Raw genomic sequence first — 13,345 nt, forward strand, 5'->3', positions numbered from 1 at the left:
ATTAACAGCAGGAATGCTTGGTTACCACTTTGTTCCCTGTCTGATTGTCCTGGCAATGATCTCAAAGCCCCAGAGTGGATTTTTGCTCTCATTTATGTCCCTGACAGTCTGCACCTCCATCAGCTCTTCCCACTGAGCTCAGTCATGGCCATTCCTAAAATATGAGAGGTAAAAAGTTCCCCAGAATCATTGAGGTCATGGAAAGGCTGAGAGAGACCAACCTCAGACAATTCTTTGTCTCCTGAACCTGAGCCTGGAGCTTTGGTGACCACTTTAATGTCACTTCATGGCATCTGCCCACACCTGAGGCTTCACAACCTGCTGTCGTTCCTTACCGGCTTCCCGACTTTTGGTGGCTTTTTCACTTTGGCAGTTTCCTTGTCTTTTTTCTCGTTCTTCTCCTTTTCTTTTTTCTCTGCCTCTGCCTTTTTGGCAGCCAGCTCTTCAAGGACCTGAAAGAGGCAGGGAGGAATGTGATTGGGAAAACACCATATCCAAAAGGCTGCACTCTCTGAATTCCACACCACCACAGAGAAGCCTCTTTGTGCTGACCAACTCCAACACAGGTGCTGAATATCCCAATTTATCATTAGGGAAAGGCTGATTTCTGTCCTATCTCATGGGGGCTTTTATGGAGAAGGACCAGTTCCTGAAGCTGTCCAGAAGCTGAATATTCTAATGACACACAACTCAAAGTTCCCTCTGGGCTCAGACCCAGATGATGAATTCATAATGAATTATCTCAGACCCAGATGATTAATTTGTCCTGGTGTTTGTAAGGCAGATTGATTTTTATAGGGATGGATTTTAAAAGGCTGCCCTGAGGTGTGTCTAATTTCAATATATGGCTAAAGACTGAAATTGTTCTAGTGGCTGAGGGAGATTGGATGGAGATATTGTGGCAAACCCTGACAGATACACAGGGATAGCTCAGCATCTTTATCCCTGCAAGCAAGCAGCAGCTGATAACTGAGTACAGCTCCATCAATTCCCATATCTTTAGTTCCTGGCCAATTATACTTTATTATCTGAAAAAGGCACAGAGTGAAAATTTGCTGCTTCCACCATTCTCTTGTTTCTAGGCAGCTTTCTTGTCCCTGAGAGGAATTCTAAGATCATTTACTAATGAGTCTAAATCAGAAAATCCATTGAAGTTTATTAATGGACCACTAACACTGGCAGTACTGCGAAAGAACAGAAAATAAAACATTTCCAACTGTAAGATGTGTTTCCTGTAACAGTGAAAATATTTGCTTTCTCAAGTATACCTTTTAATGTACTGAGCACTGGATGCTGGAAGGGGACAATGACAAGGGCTGTGCTATGCAGCCAGAGCAGTTCCATTAGTGGCTCTCCCCAAGCATTTCAGTACCTTACATTTAATTAAATATGGTAATTCAAGCCCTGAGCACTGCTCAGTCACATCTTGTGGTGATAAGCAGCGAAGCATTTCATTCCCTGGGATAGATTACCAGACTGACTGGAGTTTAGAATAGGTTTTTAGTGTCCCAGCAGGCCTCTTGGATCCAAAACCAACAGAGCTACTCTGAGTGTATCCTTTATTGCAGTGCTCCTACACAGCCAGAAACCCAACCTTGTCACCTCTGCTCTGCTCTGCTCTGCTCTGCTCTGCTCTGCTCTGCTCTGCTCTGCCTGCAAAGGGGAACCAGAACCAGTCCCAGCATCTCAGGGGTGGCTTTGTCCAGTAGGACACCTGCAAACACACAAGTGATTGACAAAAGGTTCCAATTTGCAGCAGAACCATTCTGCAGGCAGTATTTCAGTGCATCCAGACCCTGAGTGCAGTGATCTGCTTTCATATTTCTGCACAGATGAATGATACTGGAAGGGGTGAGACAGAGTTTGTGTTCTCATGAACCTGCTGTGATGGCACTGAGCAGCTGAAATGTCCTTGTCCCTCTGCCTGTCCTTGCTGCAGCTCCTCCAGCTCTGCTCCAAGCAGCTCCAGGATTGCAGAGCTGGGGGGAGCTGTGTCTAACCTTGGGTGGCTTCTGCTCTTTTATACAGAACCACTTCCCCTCCAGCTGCAAGGAGATGCCTGAACAATCTGGCAAAACAGGAGGGAAGAAATGGAATGGCAAGCAAAGGTTAGTTTGAGATTAGTAGGCAATTCACCAACATTTTAATGTAGTTTTTGGTGGTTTTTTTTGTTTTGTTTTTTTTTTTTTTTTTTTTTTCCTGGAGAAAACTTCATAGTGGAAAGAGAAGTAGATGTCTTCGGAAGTTGTTTTGGACTTCCCTTTTCTTTGCTAGGTTGTCTGTTTTTGAAATGATACAGAAAGTAGTTAGCAAACTCTTAATACAAGAGGAAGAGACTGTGTTTCAATAGGAGCAGATGAATTTTAGCCTCTTTGTATTTTTTCCCAGTCTTTCCTAGAACTCCTATTGTGCCAGTGATGATTTTTCTCCAGTAACATTTTCTTCAGTGGCTGAAAAGACATTTTCGTTTAAAACTGGTGCTCCATAAAAGTTAAATAGACTTTTGTATTCTTGTATCAGTTCAACCATGTTTTTAAAATCTTGCAGTGCAAATCTCCATTTTTTTTGTTTTTGTTGGGGGAAGAACTGGGCACTAAACCAGAGTGTAGCCTATGAATTAAAATGTCTAATGCTGGTTTATATGATCCAAGCATAAGAAAACTTCCAGCTGCCAGCAGGATTCACTTGTTCTGCTGTCCTCAGACACAGGAAGTTTTGGTGTTGGCTCAGGTAAAAGTTCTTCAGGACTAAAACCTTCCCTTATTCCTTGAAAGAAAACTTTACCTGAAACTTCTTGCCTTATAGTTGTGGGCACAAAAGAAAAGCAGGGCTAGAGTGAGTTCGGGAATGCTGGATCTCCACCTGTGGCAGGTGAGAGCAGCCTCAGAGCCTGGCTTTAACACTTTACAGGGACACAGACCAGTGTTCCTGGAGGAAAAATTCCTCTCTTGGAATATTAACTCTACAGAAAGAAGTTTTATTGAAATCTAGGAAATGTTTCTTCTTCGTGGAGGATTTTTGGTGTGGTTTTTTGGGGATTTTTTTTGGCGTTTTTTTGGATTGCTGTCTGTAGGTGAATATTTTAAGTGTTGGGTAATTTAACAGAGGCCAAGTAGAGTTTCCCTAGTTTCCCTCCTCCTTCATGGTTAATTTGAAATATTCAGAATATTTTCAGGCTTTTAGTTCTTCTATGACACCTTTCTTTTTTTTTTTTTTTTTTTTTAATGTTATTTAATATTGGAAATGAGGAGCTGGGAGAGGGGGAAATGCCTGTGAAATGGCAACTCTCTTGGCTTTTTTTCATGGTGATGAGACTTAATGAACTACAGGAAAAGATCATAATTTTGTTGGCAGCAGGATAAGGGCAAAGCTAAAAATTGTCACAACTGATGATTATCTGTGGAGCAAAACATAAAAAACCATTAGGGATAGAAATCTGGAGCAGATGCAGGGAGATTACAGCAATGTCCTGGAATGTTAAATTTCTCTTGAAGAGTAAGTAGTGAAAAAGCTTCTTTTCAGTCAAGGGAAAAGAAGTGATTTCTTTTTCTGACTGAAGCACCAAGTACTCTGTATTGGGATGTCTTTGGGAAGGTATTTATAAAATGTCATGGAAGCAGTTTATGCAGAAAGCCAGCTACATAACAAAGTCAAGTAAGGTCAGGGTTGTCAAAGGATCAAGAAATATAGAATGTATAATAATGCGGCAATGGTTTGTGAAGTGATTAATTTGTATTTTATTTTCCCCAAAGTGTCTTTACTGAAGCCTTATAAAATGCTCACTTTTTAAATACAGCTCAGTCTTGATTTTTCATGGAGTTTGACTTTAGAGTAACCAACCCCTGCTCATACAGGAGCTCATACAGACAAGAGGTGAACTCCTGTCCCCCCTGGAGTCAAGGACAAAACTCCCATCAGCTTCCATGGGGCCAGGATTTCCTTTCCTACGTTGCCCAGTAGACCAGTGTGTGGAATAAACCTGGTGGCCTCAAGGATTTTTTTAATATGCAGCTGACTCAGTGGAACAAAAAATGTTTAACTTGTCTGACATTCAGGTAAAATCATGACTGCACTGAACCTTCCCTGGCCAGCTGCATTGTGGAATCTCTTAAGGCTGTGACACACATTCTGCTGGCTAAAAAGGGAGAAAAAAACAGACCTCAAAATTGGTGAAAATCAGATAATTGCTAGTGAAAATTTGTTAGGAAAATAGAGGAAGGCTTTTTTCCAGGGTGCAGCAGGGAAAATAAGCAGTAAAACTACTTCTCCAGACTTTTGGCTTCCATTTTTTTCCATGCAAAGAAAAAGCAGATGCTCAGGAAAGCCAACAAAACAGCTGAACGTGGGAATTGCAAGCTGGGAGCATGACAGGAAGGTTAAACCCATTTCTCCAGAATCTACCTCCATATCCAGTGTTGCACAGAATAATTCCTTGTCATGTTTTCTTCCCCAGCTGTGTTAATCCTTGATGCTGGCAGGTCTCTTTGGCATCACATTCCCCAAACCCTTGCCCAGCAATCAGCCCCACTTGCTGGGTGGCTCTCAACAAAGCCTTCTGGACTCTGGCACGTGTTTCTGCTTTGGAGGCTGAAAACTTCACTGAGAGTCTCCTTCCCTCTGCCTGCCTGAACAGCAGAGCAGAGCCCAGCAGGGTTTAGCCCCTGAACTTGGCTAAAACCAGGAGCATGCCCCAAACTGAGTTTTAGTGGGGCACAGGGAGCTGTTTGCAGCAGTTTTCCTGTGTTTTTAGCAAAGTTAGCTGATGGTTAGTGCTGTGCTCCGTGCTGTCCTTACATCCCCCCAAACCCCCAAACCCTCCCTGGGATCCCAGGGAGGACTGGATCCAAAATTCCTCATCCCTGGAAGCATTTGAGGCCTGGCTGGATGGGGCTCTGAGCAACCTGGACTAGTGGAAGGTGTCAGGGTAGCTGCAATGAGATGATTTTTACATCCCTTCTATAAAAATCCTCTTTTACCATACCTGTGTTAGAGCACCAACTGCAGAAAAATCATGCAATAGTCTCAGGGGTGAGGCTTTCAGGACCACAGAATTCAGGTTTTGCCCTCTTAATTTTGCTAGCCCTGCACAGTGGTTTGCTCAGGGGCCAAATCCTGCTTCCTGTTCTCCCCCAACAGACCCATTGCCCCCTTGGCTGCTCGGGATGGGTGGGAAGGGCTCCAAGTGCCCAGCAATGCCTTCAGCTGGGCTTCATCACTTTCCCTGTGTGACACTCAGTGATCAGAGGAAGAGATTATCAGCCACTTCCATTAGCCAGAGAAATCAGGAGGGTGATTTACCAGGAAAAACAACCTACAACACACAAGATAAACTGAGATACTTCCTTCTCTGTGATGTTAAATTTGCTTAATTAGCCTTGGCAGTAAATCAAGGCTTAGCCCTGCCTGCATTGGATGCTCTCCTCTGCTGTTCTCTACTTCTCTTCCATCACCTGAGCACCTTCAGTCGTAATTAAGTGGCAGCACAGCCTGAAAGGGAACAGATTTTGGTACCTGACTGGAAACAGCCTGGGAAATAAACCTCATTCTTTTGTTTGCAACCAAAAGTTTTTAACCATGAGGTTCTTGGAGAACTAGAGCCACTGTTAGGGAAAATTGCTACTTAAATAAACAGACATGTTTTGTGGCAAATCTTTCTCTAACATCATGAATTTTTTTTCATTAAAAGAGGGACAGTACCTGCTCTGGATGTTTTTCAATAAAAATAGCTTGGGAACCACCTGTCTTCTCAGGCGGATAGTCAGGAAACCTGCCCGTGATATGCCTGTGGGAGAAACAAATGTGGAAGAGGAATTAGAATTCATCATTTTTCACCTAGTTGATAAAGATGTTAGATAGCAGGGAAGCTTCTTATGGCAGTGTTTTCTGTCCTGTAAGTTAATTAAGATAGTTACCAATCCATGTCTCTTATCCCACGGCCCAACAAAAACTGCAAATTCCCAGGGAAATTCCTAGGACTGCAGATTCCTTCCTAGCTGAGAGATGTAGGTTAAAGTGTTTATACCTAGAAGTGTCCAGGACCAGGCTGGACAGGGCTGGGAGCAACCTGGGATAATGGAAGGTGTCTCTGCTATGGCAGGGGGTGGGATGGGATGAGCTTTAAGGTCTTTTCCAACCCAAACCATTCTGGGAATGGTTATTATGTTATTTTACATTATTTTATGTTCACAGCACAACTCTCTGCTTTCAACATCTAATTCTTTTTTTTTTTTTAAGAGAAGATTTATTTTGCTTAAATCAGAATTTAATCTCTAAGTTCCAGACTGTGTTTCCATGTCAGGATTACCACTCCTAAATTTCCAGTGGACTTCATGGTGATGGAAGCTGGGAAGGGGTGATTGATGACTTTGTGGGAATGTTTCATGGGTAACACAGGGAGCTTCCAGACCTTTCAGAAAGGGATTAAAAGATACAGAAAATAACTTCAGCCCCAAGGTAATTTATACTGATAAAACCCTTTAACTTCTCTCCCTTTTGTTGCTTGGTGGAATATATCTGTAAGATTTTCTGTCTGTTTGGTAAAATCAGGAAAATTTTTCTGTTCCAAAGAAAATTTTAGCAGTGCAGAAAAACCCTCGTGCTACTTTCAAATAGCACGGTTATATTTCCTATAAATGAAATTAAATTTCCCTGGAGAAGAAAAGACCTCAGAAAGGTCAACACTATTCCTAAAAATGTTTTCATTTTTTTTTTAAACAACTGGTACCTTAAGGGACTTTGCTAGGCTGGTGTTAATCTGCAGGCTCAGTTTTAAGCTGAGATCTTTGGAACAGAGCATCTGTTCTGTTTCTGTAGCACCACGTGCAGGGTTGGGATCTCTTGCTGGTATTAATGCAACACCAATTAGGACAGAATCAACAAACATTCATCTGTGCTTGGGAGCTCTGGCTTGTTCAACAGTTACAAGTTCTATATGCAAACAGATGCAAATCCTTGGTCACTGCAGTCCCAGAAACCAGCCTACACCAACAAAGGGCTGTCCCTGTTAGTGTGTTTTTAAAAATCCACTAATAATGGGATTTTGGCCTCAAAACCATGCCTGATCTATTATTTAATGTTAGCTTGTGTTCCATTTTTTACAGACAGCCAGAAAATAGCTCAGTTTTATGTTAAGTGCAGCCTTAAATGCTGCTACAAGTCTGGTAACAGTAAAAAACTTCCCAAAATCTGTAATTGAGGCTGTTGCTACTTCAGTGCCAGCTGGGAGGAAGGAAAGGCACTGGGGTGAAGAATCAGCTGGGAGCCACTGAACATGATACCAGGATCAGATTCCAATATTTATTCATGTTACATTTGGTATTTGTACTCCCTTTTTCACTTTTAAATAATTTACAGCTCTTGGAGATGGTGGGGGATTGGAGTAAAATCATTTTTAAGGTTCCCTCCAACCAAAACCACTCTGTGATACTTACCTTTGAGTATGTATGATGAGAATATCTGAGTGCTGTAGAAATTCTACCATATTGTGAAATTGGGAAGGGTTTTCTGGTTTATAATCTGTATTATCTGTGTGATTCTCCTCCTCTGAGCTGGTGCAGTTGTTTGGGGTGATGTGGCTCCTCTCACCTTTTTTGGCAGCAATTTCAGTAGGTGCTTATGTCAAAAAATGAGGTGAAGAGAAGACAGTGACCATCTTTCCATGGAAGAGGGTCAGGCATTTACTAAGCAGTCAGGGATGGCTGGGATTTTCTAGTTGAGGGCACTGCAGGATGTGATTTTCCATGGTCATCAGTGATCTGAGAGCAGAGAGTACCAAACATTTTGATGTTCTGATGCTTCCAGGGCATCTGCTTTTTTTGTAAGCATATCCATTGCTGTCTGATGGTCTGGAAGGAGCACTTTTAAACCTTATTTCCATACCCACCCTCTTGTGGGTTTTCCTCTTTCTCTTCTAGGTTGAAATGACCACAACTTCAATCTTGTAATGCCTGGGAATTCCCATGCGTGACCCCGATAGGCAAATTCCTCCCTTTACGAAACCCTCCGAGTTCAGAGGTTAAACCAGGGATTCATTTGGCCTGTAAATCTGCCCAGAAAAATGCAGCCATTCATCTTCCTGGTCAAAAGTCCACTTTAAACATAATGAATCTCAATTTTCATTCCCTCTTCACTTTCTGGCAGCGTTCTAGTCAAAGCCATCACGATGGGTTGGCTCATGCATTTATCTTAGGATGTTAATTTGGATTCAACTGGACCTAAATTCTTTGGTTTGCAGTTGGAAACACCAGGATAAAATGAGCAGCCAGAGAAGCTGTGGCTGCCCCCCATCCCTGGAAGTGTCCCAGGTCAGGTTGGATGGGGCTTGGAGCAACCTGGGCTAGTGGAAAGTGTGGGGTGGGGACTAAATGATCTTCAAAGTCCCTTCTTACCCAAGCTACTCTATCATTTTCAATTCCTGTATCTTTGTGCCATCAGAGAAGCTACACTTTATCTATGGCTGAAGAGGGTCCCACCAGGCGTGTCCCGTGAACAGCTCTTGGACTAGAAGGAGGTCCCAAACATTGTGGAGTGATTCTGAGCTTGATTCACAATATTATTTGTTCAAATTATTTTTAAACGCCTTCCCCTTTTGAAACTTCTTAGAAACACTGAAGTATTGGTGATTAGAGGTGATAATAGGGTAAGAAAATGATCCCAGATGATGCAAGAAGTTGCTCCCAACTGGAGCCCCAGCAGGCTGCTTTGTTTTGTGGGAAGTGTGGAGGGGAGCTTTGTGGTGGGAATCCTCCCTGGTTCCACTGCTGATGGGGAGAGGAGAATGTAAAATTTTAAGCTCTTGATAACAGGAGCATTAGAGTGTGTAATATATTTGAAAGACATGGTACATGTCAGAGACACCTAGATCCAAGTCAGAACTCTGTGAATCTGTTACTTATTACTGTCTCAGCATTTGCAAGGGGGAAAAATCCAACTGTACTTTTCCAGCGTCTCATAAAAATGTGTAAATGCCAGAACTGGAAGGAGCAACTCTTATTTTCAGTGTGATTGCTTCAGTGGGAGTGCTGACAATGTGCTAAGCACTGCAAGCAAAAGCAGAAGCAAATTGTCTTGGATTTCTTAGGGAGGATGCAGTTCCAGTAAAACCAATTGCCTAAAGGAACAAATGAAGTTTATAAAATCCTATGGTGGGACTGGACTCGGTGGCTGAACAGAGTAAATAAGGGGAGATGGAAGGACAGGGCTAGGAAGAAACCTCCACCTTTTGAGACAAACCCCAGCAGCAGCCTGGGAAGGCCCTAAGGAGCCCAAACCCTGCAGGCAGGCAGCTGAGGATGGCTCCTGTGGGTGACCTGCTCCTCGTTTTCTGTTCCCAGGCACCGAGCAGCAGCCTCTGCTTGGGAGCCGTGCTTGCACTGCTGCAAATAAATATGTTGGAGCTCACAGCAGGCAAAAAGATCCTTCTTTGGGTCACAGCCACTGCTTTAACACAACTGCTCAAGGTTTCTGTGCTGAGGAGAATGCTGTTGAAGAAGGGACCTTTAGAAATTGTGATATGTGAGAAATCCATTAGTTTTCTGGAAAGCAGTGAAATCCTGTCAATAGAAGCAGAACAAGGGTTGGAAAGCAGCTTTACAGAAAAGCCATCTAATTGGGATGAATGGGGGCCCTAAATCTGAATCAAAGCAGCTCAAGTGGAAGAGTAAAGGGATGAACAAGGATGGAGGGGTGAAAAGATACAATCTTGCACTCCCAGCTGAAAAAGAAATGGATGTGATGGGCTTTTTGTGCTGTTTCTCAAATTACATTATGTTCTCTGGTTCACTGTTACTGCTCCAAACCTATTCCTCTTACAATAACTCAGACCTGTCAAGTGTAATTGAAAAAGAATGATCTTTTATGGTCTGCAGTGCAAATCCTTTTGTCTCTGATCTGTAGCAAAGAGTTCTGGCTCTTCTGGGCTCAATATTTGTACAGCACAAACCCCACATAAATGTCCAAGTTTTAACTAGGTTCAAATGGTTCTGTAATGTCTCCAAATCACCACCAGACTGGGACAAGTTGGGGTGATTGGCAGGCTCTGCTCAGCCCTGAATGCTGTGGCACCTCCATTTTCACCTGTAAAATACATTCTTTCTCTGGGAGATGACCCTACATTGTGCTTGTCTCACCTGCTGCTTCCTCCCTTCCCTGTTTAGGAGCTTCACTTTTTTTTTTTTTAAGTGTTTTCTCTCTATTCCACATTGCTCAGGAATGGTAATAGTTAGGGCTAAATATGGCTTTTGATTTATGAGAACACATCATTGATTTAAACATTTTGTCTGGTAATAGACTCAACAAGTTCCTACCTCCTCTGTTCTCTGGCGTGGTTTTACATGTGTTATTCTTTCTTTTTGGCTATGGCTTCTCCAGCTAATTGCATAAAAGGCCTTGTCAGGAAAAATAAATTGCTCTTTGGAGGAACAAGAGTGTTTAAGTCTGCTCAGGGGAAGAAAGGATGTGGGCTGTGTGCAGAAGAGGAGGCATGAATGATGGTGAAGGCTCTGAGTGGAGGGACTGAGGGGTTCTGTGCAGAAAAGGGACACAAACTAAGAGGGGAGAGCTCTTTAAAGAAATAAAAACCTCCTCAGCTGTGTAGTTCTTGCCTGTTTCTGTAATCCCACCTGATATGGACTTTCTCAGACTGCTTAAATAGCAGTGCTGGTTTATTTTAGGTGTCTTTGCTGTGGTGCTTTTTTTTCTTTTGTGTGTGCGCTCTTTTAGCTCTTTGAAAATTACTTCCAGAAAAAATAACCTGGGCAAATACAGAATTACTTATAAAGTGAGATTGATTTCCATGGGCTTCTTATCATCTTTAATGAGTTTGGACACAGACACATTACAACTGATGTTTTATCTCAGGTCCTGATCCTCCCAGTGTTTGCTTGTATGTGTGGTTGTTATGCATGGAAGCATTTCAGTGCAGAGTAATTGGAGGATCAGAAACTTTATTGTTCTGCATAAATATTCAGCTTTGAAAATTGAAGATCAAGTGTTGTGAGGCCAACAATGTGCAAGGAAAAATATTCCCATGGAGGAATGAGGACACAAGGTTTGTGGGGAAAGGTGATATCCTTTATTATAGTAACTATCATAATTAGAATGGTCTTTTGGGTCCCCAGTGCATGCCTTAGATCTGAAATGGGAGAAGGCAACTTCAAAGCCAAGTAATAGTTGGGAACAGTTGTTGCAGGGGACAGACCTAAATGAGGAATGTGGTAATTCTCCCTGATAGTTTTACTACATGTGGTGTTACTGGCCAGGAAAGGTAGGCCTTTGGCTGACCCAGTGCAGTTGTTCATAAGCTGCTTGAGTTCTTACAGCAAGAATCTGTTCTGCTTTGTCATAAAATTATTACCTTTCCAAGGATCCTTCTAGTCTTTTTGGAATAGCAATAAGTAATTAGTGCAATGGAAAAATGGGAATCTCTGTTCCCCTTCAGGTGAGCTGGGGCATGACCTTTCTCTGGCAGGACTCCTGGTTATCCTGATTCCTGCTGTAAAATCCAAGGGGAAAAGGATTTCTAATTTTTTATTTTTTTCTCTTCAAAATTCTGACAAATCATTCCTGCTTTAAAAAGTCAATAGGTTTTTCACCTTGAGATAATTGGAGACATGGATGATAGCACTGCAAATGGCTCCTAAGTTTTTGAATGGGAATAAAAGGCAGTTTGGGCATGAATAATCCCAAGGAAAACCAAGGCCGCTTATTCTTCCAATATTAGCTTAAGTTAAAAGAAAACCTGCTACAATCAGAAGAAAAGCTCTAATATTCACACTGACGAAACCTTCTGGTGCTCTGATTTTGCATGTCCCTCCACACAATCAAAAAATGTTGGTCAAAGTTTTCTCAGAGCTCAGATTTGAATTAACTGAGGATTGGGAGAAATCACACCCTGGCTGATATAACTGAGCTGCTTGGCAAGAGCTGATACCAACTGTGCTGTGCTGAAGCCTTAGACAAACCTAGAGGACACTGAATGTACCCACCAAGTGTGGAAATGGGAAGATTGGAGGGGCTGGAAAGCAGATCCCTGGAAGGTTATTTAGGGTTTTTGGCTTGACTCCAGCAGTGCAGAACAGCCTTGGGCAGAGCTGCTGATAAACCTGATGCAAGATGTGGAATAACACTGAAAGCATCTCCTGATGGATCTGAGGACACTGGCATGTCCCATCCCTGCCCCTGGAGGGAAAACTGACATCCAGCACTGCCCCCCATGCTTGGTTTTCTAGCTCTGAAGTTCCTTGAGTTTCCTTCTCTTTGGGAGTTGTTGAGCACCCTGTGTTTGCCAGAGCTGCATTCCTCGTGGGATTTCTCCAAGGATGAAGGGCTGCTCCCCCTCTTTCCCAGTCTGGCTGTCCCCAGGCTCGTTTCCAGTGTCAGCTTCCTGGTGCCTGTCTCCAGCCTTTAGAGGAGAGCAGGGTGAGCAGCCCTTGCTGAGAAGAACTGCCCTCAGGGGCTGCTCCAGGGCTGGGGGACTTGAAGAAATAGCTCCCATTAAACTCTCATCTGGTTTGATTTTCTCATGTCTTTCCACTCCCTTCAGAGCAAGGTCAGAAATACAGAAGCTGGCTCAAAGGAACGCCAGGTCAAATTCCCTCTGCATTTACTGAATTCCTTACCTTTGGCCAGCTTATCCTGCCAGTGTAGAACACCCAATCCTGGCTCAAATTTGGCAGAATTTCCAGTGCTCAGCATTCAATTTAAGAGACTGAAACAATTATGGGCAGTTTTAAGCAAGATTACTTTAACCCAGACTAGGAGCTTTGCAAGAATAGTTTTCCTGCAGAGTCAGCCAGAGGGAATCAAGAGTACTTTATTAACACAATATGAATCCTGTAAAGAGGAAAATAAAGCATGCCATTTTTTTCTAGCAAGGCCAGCCAAAAGAAATAACTTGCCCTCCAACATCACAAGTTTCTTTGGGACTTGGAATGAAATGGAGTATAAGAGAGCATTTTGTTTTATGGGATTTGTTTGTGAGAAATTTGAGAAATTGTTTTTGCTTCTCAGAAGTCAAGGTGTGGACCAAAATGCATCTCTCCAGGAGGGGAAGAACCTCTAACCTGATGCTCTAACCTGGCTGCTTCACACTGCTTTGCCATGGCCCATCACTGAAAACTGAAGATAATGCAGTGCTCTTTGGGTATGTCAGCCTCCTTGCACGTTCTGTGCAGCAGGGACACCCTTTATATATGCCTGGAAAACTGGGAATGGGAGCCTGGAAGGAGCATAGAAGCTCTGTGCTTTGATCCACCCTTTTTTTCAAGACTAGATACCTAATATTCCAACAAGTAGAACATGTAGGAGTGATATGGTGATTAGACAACCCTGCTTGTGGGTAAATGAT

General features: G+C 42.8%; 1 protein-coding gene across 2 annotated transcripts in view; it reads right to left on the reverse strand.

The window, feature by feature from the left end:
* Positions 1–13,345, reverse strand: part of DRC11 (dynein regulatory complex subunit 11) — a 99,695-nt gene that overhangs the window by 42,015 nt on the left and 44,335 nt on the right. For both annotated transcript variants that reach the window (XM_085585543.1, XM_085585542.1), the window contains exons 7-8: positions 5,698–5,782; positions 336–452 (exon numbers count right to left, since the gene is read on the reverse strand). In XM_085585543.1, coding sequence (XP_085441669.1) covers positions 336–452; positions 5,698–5,782 — 202 coding nt within the window. The remainder of the gene's footprint in view (positions 1–335; positions 453–5,697; positions 5,783–13,345) is intronic.

Source organism: Lonchura striata, chromosome 7, assembly GCF_050655825.1.
Source record: "Lonchura striata isolate lonStrDom1 chromosome 7, ASM5065582v1, whole genome shotgun sequence".
NCBI classification, from domain to species: Eukaryota; Metazoa; Chordata; class Aves; order Passeriformes; family Estrildidae; genus Lonchura; species Lonchura striata.